General features: G+C 44.5%; 1 protein-coding gene across 1 annotated transcript in view; it reads right to left on the bottom strand.

Moving 5' to 3' along the window:
* LOC126183435 (ras GTPase-activating protein raskol) overlaps positions 1-14,215 on the bottom strand; it is a 403,727-nt gene extending 389,512 nt beyond the window's left edge. Inside the window, exon 1 of the mRNA XM_049925423.1 lies at positions 14,146-14,215. Within this exon, the coding sequence (XP_049781380.1) occupies positions 14,146-14,212 (67 nt within the window). The 5' untranslated portion in view covers positions 14,213-14,215. The remainder of the gene's footprint in view (positions 1-14,145) is intronic.
* Between the last annotated feature and the right edge of the window lie 440 nt (positions 14,216-14,655).

Here is a 14,655-nt window from a genome sequence, read left to right as displayed (position 1 = left end):
ACAATAGTACAAATTTATATGCCAACTAGCTCTGCAGATGATGAAGAAATTGATGAAATGTATGATGAGATAAAAGAAATTATTCAAGTAGTGAAGGGAGACGAAAATTTAATAGCCATGGGTGACTGGAATTCGAGAGTAGGAGAAGGGAGAGAATGAACTGGATAATATATTTCTAGTAGTCTGTCAAGGGCTGTACTTCGTGCAGGACGCTTCCCGTGTGACCGTGTACACCTGAATGCACATTACTCTCGAAAGTCAATAGACAAGAGTTGGATCAATTCCTTTGCTTCCATGGTCGTTTTATGCAGTGGGTTTTGTTCTGCTGTTCACGTGACGTTGACGGTTTACGCAACACCTCTCAATGATGAAACATGTCCTATTGCGCAAGTTGTAGAACTAGGAAAAACAGCACGCAACACGCAAGGTGCCATTCGAGCGTGCTTGATATCGACTTGCGGGTTCGATGTGAAGCCAGTTTTCACGCGGAATGTAAGCATTTGTATCGGGTGTTGTGATCCATTTGTAAAATGTAGCAAATTATGAGTGTAATCAACAACTGTTTCATTTGGCAAGCTATAAAGGGCAGTCTCACAACGTTACAAATTCATATTTTTACATGAAGAATTAGATCCTTCAATATTATCCACTGTAGCTATTTTAATAAAACCTGTATAATAGCTGACACAAACTAGTACATACAACGTTTCATTCAGCAATCGACGGCCGGAGCAACGCCAGTCCAGATACACTATCGGGCTCTTAAGCGAAACGTTAGGGACTATAGGTTGGCCTATTGATCGTGGCCGTAGAGGTATTAGGACACCATGGGCAGCTCTGTGAATTCCGCCCGGGACGGGGAAGACAGTAAGTCAGGATTTACGTCTCGGATTTTTTTCTATATCCATCAACGTGAGTGCTGAGAAGGTCGCCAGAGTCCAGTTAATTTGAGTATTTATCAAAGACCTTTCTGTAGCTCACATTTTAGCAGAGTTTATATGGTTCTCGAAGGAAACGATACTTCTCTCGTCTTATTATAAGGTAAAATGAGCTATAAATAGATTATTCTTAAATACAAGGATATCGTGGGCGTTTTAAAAGAAAAACAAAAATGAGAAATTTTTATCCGCGGTGTTAAAACAATATATTTTCATACTGAGTTGCCATTTCCGAACGGTGCTCTTTTTGACACGCTTTCCTGGTTATGATTTAAAACCTAATTGGTAGCGAGAGCATTTGCACTAGCTAGAATAGCAGCAGGTGTCTGCCATTGTCTCGCTGAAACAACCGCCTTACCGAGCGAGGTGGCGCAGTGGTTAGCACACTGGACTCGCATTCGGGAGGACGACGGTTCAATCCCGTCTCCGGCCATCCTGATTTAGGTTTTCCGTGATTTCCCTAAATCGCTTCAGGTAAATGCCGGGATGGTTCCTGTGAAAGGGCACGGCCGATTTCCTTCCCCATCCTTTCCTCACCCGAGCTTGCGCTCCGTCTCTAATGACCTCGTTGTCGACGGGACGTTAAACACTAATCTCCTCCTCCTACAACCGGCTTGCCACCGTTTTGAACTGTTTCCTGGAAATCGTAAGCCGGCTGAGGGAAGTGCACTCTGCTACTGCGTGCCTCACACGGTTATCTTTTATAGCACCCCTTAGGTGCTCTACGACGGCTGTTTCTGTAATACAGAGCCGTCTGTTTCCATGTGCACACTTCCATCAGTGTACCAGACAGTGCCGACAGGGGAAATACGTACAATAGCCAATAGTGGTATAGTATTTTAACTTTCTATGTTAGTTTTCATATCAAGTATCAAGACGATATAACTGGGTCCGCAAGGTTTCAACTTCCCTAAATGTATCCACGTGAAAGAGTACATTTACCATGAAACAGAAGCTATTCACACTTTAGTTTATAACCGTTACCGATTTAGAATTAACTTATCCATTTTTTGACGGGATGCTCGGTTCGGTGCTAGCAAATCATAGTGCCTACTTTTGAAAGATGGTGTCCTGAGGGTAACAGACACACTATGTGATCAAAAGTATCCGGACACCCGCAAAAATATACGTTTTTCATATTAGGTGCATTGTGCTGCCACCTACTGTCAGGTACTCCGTAACAGCGACCTCAGCAGTCATTAGACATCGTGAGAGAGCAGAATGGGGTGCTCCGCGGAATTCACGGACTTCGAGCGTGGTCAGGTGAATGGGTGTCGCTTGTGTCATACTTCGCTACGCGGGATTACGACACTCCTAAACATCTCTAGGTCCACTGTTTCCGATGTGATATTGAAGTGGAAACGTGAAGTGACACGTACAAAAGCGTACATGCCGACCTCGTCTGTTGACCGAGCGAGGTGGCGCAGTGGTTAGACACTGGACTCGCATTCGGGAGGACGACGGTTCAATCCCGCGTTCGGCCATCCTGATTTAGGTTTTCCGTGATTTCCCTAAATCGCTCCAGGCAAATGCCGGGATGGTTCCTTTGAAAGGGCACGGCCGCCTTCCTTCCCTAATCCGATGAGACCGATGACCTCGCTGTCTGGTCTCCTTCCCCAAAACCAACCAACCGTCTGTTGACTGTCAGAGACCGCCGGCAGTTGAAGAGGGCCATAATGTGTAATAGTCAGACATCTATACAGACCATCACACAGGAATGCCAAAATGCATCATGATCCACCGCAAGTACTATATGGGCGATTGAACAGTGGAAAAACGTTGTGTGGAGTGACGAATCACGGTACATAATGTGGCGATATGACGGCAGGGTGTGGGTATGGCAAATGCTTAGTGAACGTCATCTGCCAGCGTGTGTAGTGCCAACAGTAAAATTTGGAGGCGGTGGTGTTATTGTGCGGTCGTGTTTTTCATGGAGGGGGCTTGCACCCCTTGTTGCTTTGCGTGGCACTACCACAGCACAGGCCTACACTGATGTTTTAAGCACCTTGTTGCTTCTCACTGTTGAAGACCAATTCGGGGATGGCGATTGTATCTTTCAACACGATCGAGCACCTGTTCATAATGTACAGCCTGTGGCGGAGTGGTTACTCGACAATAACATCCCTGTAATGGAATGGCTTGCACAGAGATCTGACCTGAATCCTACAGGGCACCTTTGGGATGTTTTGGAACGCCGACTTCGTGCCAGGCCTCACCGACCGACATCGATACCTTTCCTCAGTGCAGCACTCCGTGAAGAATGGCCTGCCATTCCCCAAGAAACCTTCCAGCACCTGATTCAACGTATGCCTGCGAGAGTGGAACCTGTCATCAAGGCTAAGGGTGGGCCAACACCATATTGAATTCCAGCATTAGCGATGGAGGGCGCCACGAACTTATAAGTCATTTTCAACCAGGTGTCCGCATACTTCTAATCACATAGTGTATTTGCAGTTTCTAAGTGTGGAGATTTAATCGTCTTTCGGAGCATGCAAGCAAGAGTAACTTCGGTGAAATATCCGCCTGGAATACTTAGCTGTCGTGTGTCGCACTAATTCTGTGTAGACACTTAATCACGCACAACAGTCTTCACCTTCAAAACTCAGCAATATACAGTATGCATCGCATTGTCATTTCATGTTGTACAATTTAGTTTCCGACGCTCCAATGTCTTTGAGCTATTCTGTGTTACAGAGAAAGGTGTGTACCTGAAAGGTGACAGGTGCATGTTGGAAATTTTGTAGGGTAATTCGTCCAGGTCTTCTTTGTTTCTCTTTTCTCTTGCACTTTTCCTCCACAAATGAGAACAATAAGGAATGAATATGCCAACCTACTTTCTTAGAAAGTGCTGCACTACACTTGGCAGTGATCTAAGTTAGACACAGGATGCTGTGTATTTCCTTAAAGAGCATTTACTTACAGTATTTCAATTCACACAAGTTTTCTGCAAGTTGTGAATGAACGATAAAAATGAAAATAGTTGTGCACCACGTTTTATGTCAAAAGAAGATCGTAAGTATGACGAATTAGTGGGAAGACAAACCAATTTTCTGTTTGGACACTTCGTGTAATTGTCACTCAACTACATGCCTCTAAACACAAGCTCAGCCTTATTCCACTAAAATTTTGCACTTTCAGATTGTAAATTTATTTGTTCTTCTGGACATAATCTCTTCATAAAGGCTTTCCGTGAGTTCGTAACATAAAAAAAAAAAAAAAAAGCAATCAGTCGATGAATTGTTTCTATTCGTAACTTTTAAAAGAAAATGATTGAAAACTGAGTTCTCTTTAGATGAGTTCTGCCATGCTTGAAGCATTCTCTGTTATATAACGGTGACTGTTTTATATGAACGTAATCTTTTTGTGAAATAAAAGTGCAAATTAACTGCTTTCGATTTCATACTGAAGTGGGTACGTGACAATGTCTACACTATAAAACCGTGCAGTGATTCTGTCACTAAGTACTGTCAATGACAACATGAGATTATATTTTTTCATTTATGAACAGGACAGAGAAGATTTCCTTCTAAGTTTTTGAGGCATTCGGATTTATCCTTCAAAAACAAGCGCTACATTTCTTGATTATGTTACAGCCTGTCGACAGACTTTCTTCCCAAGTCTGTTAGTGAAGGATAAACGTGTATAGAACATAGTTTCAGATTTATGTCTGCAGCAACAAATTGCGATTTTAATCAAAATGTACGACATATTTTCTCATCTTAACTTCAGTATGCCATCTTTGGTTGCAGAAAACTGGCTTAGCGCCTGTAACGGGTAAGTTTAGAAAAAGAGTGTAATATCTTGCTGCACATTTACTCTTTGACATGGTCATATTTTTATAATGTGCTTAGTTATTAGAAGTATTATCACGTATAACTAACCACAGCAACGTGAGAACTTTGTTGTGTAATATAAGTTATCTGTGCCTCAGTTCTGTTCAACTGCTATTAGACCTGTAAGTGGATTTTGTGAAAATAGTTATCTTAGTCAAAACTTCACAGTCTTGTGTTTCTCTCGTGTGCGTCCAGCAGGAAAAGTGAACACTGGTGCATACAAAAAATAACGAAAAACTGACGTTAGGCACCCGAAGATGAAACCCCTGCGCCTGAAATACATTTTGAATTGTGACGGAGGACGAACTTTTTTCGAATACAAAGTAATACCGTCTACAACAGACGAACGAAATTTCACAGCACCTAGTGCTTCATTCTGAAGATTGGAGCTTCAGTCAGTGAGCGAGCAGCAAAGCGTGTTGCACGCCTCCCTTCCCTTCCCTGCCCCTGCGCCACGAGACTGCCACTAAGTTGTGCCCACGCACAGCGCGTGACACAAGTGAAGTACGTAAAGCTCCCCATATATTATGCCTCACTTTAGGTGACGCAACTGCTTCGTATTATGCAGTGTCTTTACACTGACAATTAAATGTTCTCTGTCGGCAATAAGCTTGCAGCAATAAAGAAAACATGTAGCAAAAACAGACAGAAGAGTAACTCCACTGTACACGCAACGACTGAATTAAACTTAATCTGTCTTCGGCTGTAATCTTAGTAGGCGCCCTATCCTTTCAGAGATTCGTGTATACACGGCTAATTATTACTTACAATTATCGACTTTTTCAACTTATTTTCTGCATTGTCAGTCGGTCGGAACGCCCACGTGAACTTAATTACTTAATAGCAGAAGTAGAAATACTTTATTCAGCCATATCCGGTTGGTGTACGACTTTTCTTGTACAAGCTAAGTACTCTAAGATATATTCAGATTCTGCAAATTACAACACTCCCCAAGGACACAAGAGGTTTTTTGTTGCAGGTATAAGTACGCTTGCCAAATAAACACAGGGATACTACCGATCAGTGAGAGAAATTAAGAAGCAAAAACATCTCAAGTGGAGAAGTTTTTCTGTGTTTCACTTGGCTGTAATTTGATTCAGTTGGTGCAGTGCGATGTCTGGTAAAAAATACTTATTGCTCACATGACGCTTCAAAAATGTAAGTATTCACCCTGAAACAACAAATATCAGCAACCTTGACAGAAATAACCACAAAACGAATGAAAATATAGGCGCATCGTCATAATTTGTCCTTTACCGATTCAGACTCTTGCATTAACGACGAATCGCTGGAAAAATGCCTTCCCATCCTCTCTTTTCGCAACTGCTTAGACTGCTCACTATTGTGTCATGACCTGAATACGGCTGCTCGCAGTTACCACAGCGGGAACTGAAGGCCTCAGCTTGACACACGCAGGTTTCACTGCACGTCCATCTTTGTTTACACGACAGGGTGGTTACAAATTATTGGATTAATTACATTGTTGCTGCTTTTACCGAATAAAATACGGCGTTAGCACCCGACTGGATAGCCCGATCAAACTTAACGCGTGTCTGTAAGTGCAGCAGTGTGTTTTGGAGCTCGCAGGACACTTTTTCTTTACTCCACTGTGTTACTTGTCAAAATAGGACGATAATACGGAATATTAGTAATCCATTTTTCATTTGTTCCAGGTAAATGATTAACAGGATATGTTTCCTCCGAAGCACAAGACGAGCCGAGGCTCTACTCATCAGCAGGCACACTCTACAATGGGAATGTTCTTGAATACTCGCCAAGTCACTCTTGTTTTGGTATGGGCCCCAATTTGAGCGTTGTGCTCCTGTTGCGATTTAGGTACGAAGATGGCACGAACAACGTAGTGACGGAAAATGTATTTGTCACCGTGGGGCGCCCTGCCACGGTTCGCGCGGCTGCCCCCGTCGGAGGTTCGAGTCCTCCCTCGGCATGGGTGTGTGTGTTGTCCTTAGCGTAAGTTAGTTTCAGTTACATTAAGTAGTGTATAAGCCTAGGGACCGATGACCTCAGCAATTTGATCCCACAGGAACTTACCGCAAACAAACAAATGTCACCGAGGGAAAGGACACGCAGGGGGCCAAACGACAAGTGAAACTTCAGTCGACATATAAAACATATCCGACAAAACCTGCAGAAGTCAGTGTCAAGAGCCAGCCAACGGTTGCATCATCCATACTGAGGGACATTTTTGGCAACAGTTAAGTCGTACTGTACAAAGGCATTTCGTTCACAAATTTAGCCTAGAAGCAGCCAAGCGTGAAAATGTTACGATCATTACCGAATAAAATGAGCGTGTGCCAGAATGAGTTTTTATGAGTGATGATGGGACACTTCGTTTACGTAGTAATTTCAACAGGCTTAAAGTTGAAGTATGTGTTTCCGAGAACACCTTTATTGTCATAATGATCGCAATAACAGTCTGAAAGTAAGCCCGGTAATTACCATTTTAAACTATGTGTGTTTCGCCTATTAATTTTTGTCGAGAGGGAAGGAAGTTGCACGTACAGTCGACGATGAGGTCGTTACAGACGGAGGACAAGCTGGTGTTGGACAATGATGGAATACATACCGTTCATCTTAAGCGAATTAGGGGAATCCACAGAAGACCTAAATCAATCTGTCTGCGCGGGGAGTTACATGCTGTACGCGAATTAGAGTCCAGAGCCTTAACCACTGCGCTACCTCGTTCGGTAATTAGCCCCGGAGAGCGTACATGGACGTATTACGAGGGGATTTCAATAAGTAATTCTGAAAGTAGGTTTGTTTTATTCAGGATTCACATAAATCATATTATTTCGCACTCTTTTGGCTACATTTTTGAACATAATCTCATTTCAATGCGACGGCCTTACGCCACCTCACCGGTACGGCCTGTATGCCCGCACGGTACCACTCTACGTGTCGACGTCGGAGCGAACGTATTGCTGCATCAATAACCTCCCCATCGTGCACCTACTGCTTCCCCTGAAGCGTACCCTTCAATAGGCCGAACAGTTGGAAGTTGGAAGCCGGAAGGTGCGACATACTGACTGTCGGCTGCACTAGGAAGAACACTCCAATGAAGTTTTGTGAGATCCTCTCGGGTGCGCAGACTTGTGTGAGGCCTTGCGTTGTCACGGAGAAGCTGTTCGCATTTTTGTGGCGACGAACACGTTAAAGTGGTTCCTTCGATTTGCTGAGGGTAGCAGAACACACTTGAGTGTTTCTCGTTACACCAGGGCCCCAGAAGACCGTTGCCACGACTACCTTCTGAGGGTGCCGCGACTCCACGGACTGCCATTCTGCTTCCGGTGCGAAGTGTTTCGTCGCCTGTGACGATGTTCGCGCGAGCAATTCCGCACAGATGGTCCTTCATTGCTCTTTACTGTCTTCTGTTAGAGGGCGAGGACCCCAGGGTGGTACACACCTCTGAGAACCTCAACCGGTGGACGAGTGGGTCAGCACTACCAATAGAGACGTCCAGTTGAGCAACCAAGTTTTTGGTTGTCGTTCGTCGATCACCTCCAATGAGTGTCCGAGCGTTCCAACGTTGCAGGAGTCACAGCTGTGTGGCGGGACATGGGACAGGTTTCCGTGACCTTGTCGTGATGAAGCCAGACGCCTCGCCCACCGACTCACCGGCGTCTTGTTCACTGCCAGGTCTCCGTATTCTGCAAGTGCCTACGAATGTCTGCGATGCTCTGGCTTCCGCCAAATGATAGCTCTCTGCTCGGAACGCATCTCCGTTACAGACGCCATTTTGAAGGCTACGTACAGTGCAGCCACCTTTCGGAACTTCATGAAACTACAGGGGTTGAAGCGGGAATATTCCACAATGTCCCACAACAAATTCCTCAGTTTTCAAAAAAACGTGTTGCATTACTTAGAGAACGCTCCCCGTACATCCGGTAACTTTAAAACTCCAGGTGGAGGGGGAAAGACAGGCATTCATTTTCCCCTCACACTGACACTCGATAGTCCGGCTGTACCTTAAACAGCTTCAGCAAGGCTGACGACTTGTTCGCGCATCGTCAGCACCCGTCTTCGGCACACAGTCAGCCTGCTATCGTATGTCTGTGTGCGGATTCTCCCTTTGTGGTTTCGTCGAGGACAAAGTACGCAGTCCACAGCGTCCAGCGATGCAGCCAGAAATGAGAAGGCGTGTTCCCACAGCCACAGAGTGCGTCAGCTGGAGTGTGAGGACACCCGTAAGTCTGTCGTATTACATATACCGCAAGTACCGAATAATCTATGGCCGGTACCGAGCGATGTGGCGCAGTGTTAAGACAATGGATTCGGAAGGATGGAGGTTAAAATCACCGTCCGGCAATCCAGATTTAGGTTTTCCGTGGCAAATGCCGAAATGATTCCTTTGAAAAGGACACGGCCGATTTCCTTCTGTACTCTTCCGAGCCTGGGTGCCATTTCTAAGAACCTCGTCGTCGACGGGGTACTACAACACCAATCTTACTCTCTTTTAAGGTCTGTAAGAAGAAGAATGCAAACTTCCCTTTCTTGTATGGTGATAAGATTGTGTAAATATACTATCAAGAAATCGCTCAATAATTTGTAATAATTACACAAATTTCTGCTTAACACGATATGCTGTGTGGAACAGTCAGACACTTCGTTGTCAATACCCTTGATAGTTGAGCTAACAACAATACTAATGTACAGACTATTTTGTCCGTAAACTAAACTTTCCTCGCTGAAGTAGCTCAGTGATCAGATCTTCACGACTATCAAGCAGTGAAATTACGAGCAGCTCACTCCTTCGATTACCTTTTTGGAGCTTACATAAGATTCTCCACAAAATTTCAAAATATTATTAACGTATGTCATTGTTTCCGGGGAACTGAGCCAGTACCTAGTTTTTGCAGCTTTAGTCTGTACCGTTATTTTTGTTTTCTGGCCCGGTGATTCGAATTTACGGTACGCATACTTCATTACGTTCTTTTATATCGGTGAACCGTCATTTCGTAACACATTCTCACACTATGTCCACTATCCCTTTCAAACCGAAAAAAAAAGTTTAGCTAACGTTGAACTGAGAACGTGGTGACCGTCTCGGACTTCAAAATTGAAGTACGAAGCTTGTTAAATACTTCAAATCTTAGTGGTGACTACGCTACAGTCGACGTGAACTACAGTTGTCTGTCTCTGGCTAAATAATTACTGTCCAACGCTCACCGGCCAGCAGGTGATGATTGAAGAGATCGCTGTCCCACGTAGAAATCTACGGATAACAGTCTTTGAATACTGGCCACTATTTCGACTGAACCAAAAGTGGGAATCTTCCTACACGTCTGTCATGGGGCCTGAAGGTGGCGTACTATATCGCCGAAACAAATAGACCAATAAAATAACAATATGGAAATTTAGACAACTGAAAGGTTTTTGATTTGACATTACACTGTGTGATCAAAAGTATCCGGACACTTGGCTGAAAATGAGTTACAAGTTGGTGGCGCACTCCATCGCTAATGCTGGAATTCAATATGGTGTTATTCCACCCTTAGCCTTGATGACAGCTTCCACTCACGCAGGCATACGTTCAGTCAGGTGCTGGAAGGTTTCTTGGGGAATGGCAGCCCATTCTTCACGGAGTGCTGCACTGAGGAGAGGTATCGATGTCGGTCGGTGAGGCCTGGCACAAAGTCGGCGTTCCAAAACATCCCAAAGGTGTTCTACAGGATTCAGGTCAGGACTCTGTGCAGGCCAGTCCATTACAGGTATGTTATTGTCGAGTAACCACTCCGCCACAGGCCGTTCATTATGAATAGGTGTTCGATCGTGTTGAAAGATGCAGTCGCCATCCCCGAATTGGTCTTCAACAGTGGGAAGCAAGAAGGTGCTTAAAAGATCAGTGTAAGCCTTAGCTTTGATAGTGCCATGCAAAACAACAAAGGGTGCAAGCCCCCTCCATAAAAAACACGACCGCACAATAACACCACCGCCTCCAAATTTTACTGTTGGCACTACACACGCTGGCAGATGACGTTCACTGGGCATTCGCCATACTCACACCGTGCCATCGGATCGCCACATTGTGTACCGTGATTCGCCACTCCACACAACGTTTTTCCACTGTTCAATCGTCCAATGTTTACGCTCCTTACACAAAGCGAGGCGTCGTTTGGCATTTACCGGCGTGATGTGTGGCTTATGAGCAGCCCCTCGACCATGAAATCCAAGTTTTCTCACCTCCCGCCTAACTATAATAGTAGATCTTGATCCAGTTTGGAATTCCTGTGTGATGGTCTGGATAGGTGTCTGCCTATTACACATTACGACCCCCCTCCAACTGTCGGCGGACTCTGTCAGTCAACAGACGACGTCGGCCTGTACGCTTTTGTACGTGTTACTTAGCTTTTCCACTTCACTATCACATCGGAAACAGAAGACCTAGGGATGTTTAGGAGTGTGGAAATCTCGCGTACAGACGTGTGAGGGAAGTGACACCCAGTCACCTGACCACGTTCGAAGTCCGTGAGTTCCGCGGAGCACCCCATTCCGCCCCCTCACGATGTGTAATGACTACTGAGGCCGCTGATATGGAGTACCTGGCAGTATGAGGCAGCACAATGCACCTAATACGAAAAACGTGTGTTTTTGGGGGTGTCCGGATACTTTTGACCACAGTGTATATACTGAGCACCTGAGACCCCTCTACCTTCTGTGAAAAGATGGATGTACAGATTCTTCCCCAGTGTTCCCAAACTCTTGGCAACTCCACTACACGGTTTGAAATGCTTATATTTTTTAATAAGAGGGACGAATGGACCCTGGAGACCGCTTCAGCACTCACCTAAGCGGAAGAAGAAAGTACGTAACAGCGTTGCTAAGGCCGTGTAAATGTCTGACTACCACTTAAGTTAAAGATTCGACTAGAACGACGGCCATTAAGTTTGCCTTTGGGAAGCTTTAGCTGACAAAGCATTTCCCACTGCACGAGGTAATGGATAGGTGTTGAGACTATATGAGCTGCTTAAGGAGACATTTTCAGTATTATAGGAGGTGGATGAAAGGCAATTCCGATGTTCATGCAAACATGTGGCCAATTTTCAGTCAATGTGAAGATATAGCGGTTGAAAGTTTATGTATACACCTCCAAAGAGCACATTTTTCGCGAAACAAATACCTAAATTTCCCAATTCTGTGTCATACTCAATCGAGACTGCTGTTGCAAGTTAAAGGTCGCTGGTAATACAAATAATTAAAGTAAAACTGTACATCATTTAGACATGCCGAACACAAAAACTTTTTTTCGTAATACGTAATGGAATGACTCTTGGTGCTACAACGAACAACATACACTGTTTCCCACCCGCAGACCACCAACATCGAAAACGTTTACGCGTGCTTTTATCAAACTTCAGGAGTCCGGTTCAGCTACCAGTACAGATGTCTCCTGTGCATACGCAACCGAACTAAAAGGAATGGCCAGTCTTAAGGATACAGAATGTAACCCTACGACCTGAGCTTGGGTCTATAAAAGAGTCGGTGTTTCACATAGAATTTTACGTGAACAGTTTCACCATCAGTAGTGAAACTTCCCACAATTTCTCTAATATGTAACATATTTCGGTGAACCACTCCTTCAACGATAAGTCAGTTGCACAGGTAGTGTTCCTTGGCCTCCAAGGTCACCACAAAAAGACTCACTGGATTTTTGTTTGTGAGAGGTGTGGACAGAGAAGTCTGTAGAGTAAAATCAGCACAAAAGACGCGTTATGAAAAGAGATGCCCTCATAAAAGTACACTAAGATGTCAGAAGAACCACGCGCAATGTTAGCAGGTAGGTGAAGTCGGCGGTATTTAAACGTATGTATGTTATTAGCCAATCTTTGCATTAACCACATGTTTCAAAGAATTATTTTATATTCTCTACCATTTTTATTAGGTAAATTGAAGGGGTGGGGGGAGAAAGGAAAGGGAGGAGAGGGACTTACTTATACCGGCTACATAGGGACTTTATGCAGAATCAGTGGCGACGAGCGAAAGAGCGTGCTGGACCAGCACCCGAACCCGATCTTCTGTTTACTAAGCAGCTGCGTTAACCACTGCACCACACAAAACAGTGTTTATTGCAAAGTGCGCAGACTACTTCGGCACGCTTCCCAGCCGACTCAGACTCCAGCCTAGCTCCACCTATCCATGTCCTACATGCTCGTTAGTTTAAGAGTCCCGTTGGAGCTCGGACGTAAATGTGCATCCACACTGAAGGGTGTGGATTCATTGTCCATCGAGGTGAATCGTTTATATGAATGGTGGAAGTTCTTTCGGACATTCATGAAATTTACTAGTTTTCACACAACTGTATCTCCACATCTGCACAAACTACGAGGGCTATTCGGAAAGTAAGGAACGATAGGTCGCGAAATGGAAACCACAGTGAAAATCAAAAGTGTTTATTTGCAAGAGTTAGCTGCAACTTCCAGCTTCTTATCTCCATAGTCGCCGACTTAGACGTTTGTCGTAGCGTTGTACCAACTTTCCAATTCCCTCTTTATAGAAGGCAGCTGCCAGTGCTTTCCGCCAATTCTCTACGCTGGCCTACAGCTCGTTGTTTGTGCCAAAATGTTGTCTACATCGGCAGCGGTTCGTGTGAGCATAGATGAAACTCATAGGGAGACAATTACGGGCTGTATTTTGGGTAATCAAACATTTCCAATTGAAAACGTTGCAGGAGTATCTTCATTGGCCCTGCAGAATGCGGTTGAGAATTGTCTTGAAGAAGAAAACGCACGACAGTTATGTAATGTTGGCTGCATAGCTTCAGGCGAAATTTCTCACCTGGCCCTCGTACTTGGCGGGAGACACTACTGTTCTAGGTATCTTTATGTGCTCCTTGTGTGCTCAGAACTAAAAAGAACAACATAATGCGATCGACGGGCATACTAGAGATACTGCCCAACACAACTGTGCAAAACTTCAGATTTTCACTGTGGTTTCCATTTCGCGACCGATCGTTCCTTACTTTAAGAATAGCGCTCGTATTTAATTCAAAGCTGTCAGTATCAACGCTTCCTCAAATAATAATAAATGAAAAGCACAGAATCTGATGATGGTCCTGTAAGCCGAGAGCTCGTTAACAAAATAAATAATAGTGCAGAAAATACACAATATTGTGCTTTTCATTTATCCTTACGAAGTTGCTCTGCGTATAAGCGACGGAAATATTTAGTACTATCCCTGAAAATCCCAATATTTAAAGTTAAAGGTGCAGTTACTCATGAGTGTAAGTGTGAATAGTTGAAGGAGCTTCACATTCCCACAATCGAATAAGATGTCACATTTACAGATCAGTTCACGATTAGGAAGTTGGTTGAGAGACAGAAAGTTAGATACGTTACGAGATAAGGGGAGAGACTCACAGTGCGAGGAGGTGCTGGCGGTCTTCCGGCGGCGCACCAGCGACTGCCAAACGCGTCTGCCGCCCATCTCATCGCCTGTTTGCAAAGGAAATGCCTCAAAGTTAACCGTCACACTCACTCCTTCTAAGCCCACCTCATTTCTTTTAACATTAAAAACAACACACTGAGTGATCACTTTATTATAAACGCCGAATATAAGCTGTGAGATTTGCTTCCGTTTGAGAAACAGTAGTCGCAAATATCTTTACACAATTTATGTTTCTGTGCGATCGTACGGGGTAATGGACTGTGCTGTTTCTTTTTCCTTATGACTGTATATTTTAGCAATTCACAACCAGACACGGCATACCGAGCGAGGTGGCGCAGTGGTTAGCACACTGGACTCGCATTCGGGAGAACGACGGTACGAACCCGCGTCAGGCCATCTTGATTTAGGTTTTCCGTGATTTCACTAAATCGCTCCCTGCAAATGCCGGGATGGTTCCTTTGAAAGGGCACGGCCGACTTCCT

The sequence above is a fragment of the Schistocerca cancellata genome, chromosome 4, assembly GCF_023864275.1.
Source record: "Schistocerca cancellata isolate TAMUIC-IGC-003103 chromosome 4, iqSchCanc2.1, whole genome shotgun sequence".
NCBI classification, from domain to species: domain Eukaryota; kingdom Metazoa; phylum Arthropoda; class Insecta; order Orthoptera; family Acrididae; genus Schistocerca; species Schistocerca cancellata.
This window is presented reverse-complemented; position numbering and strand designations above follow the sequence as displayed.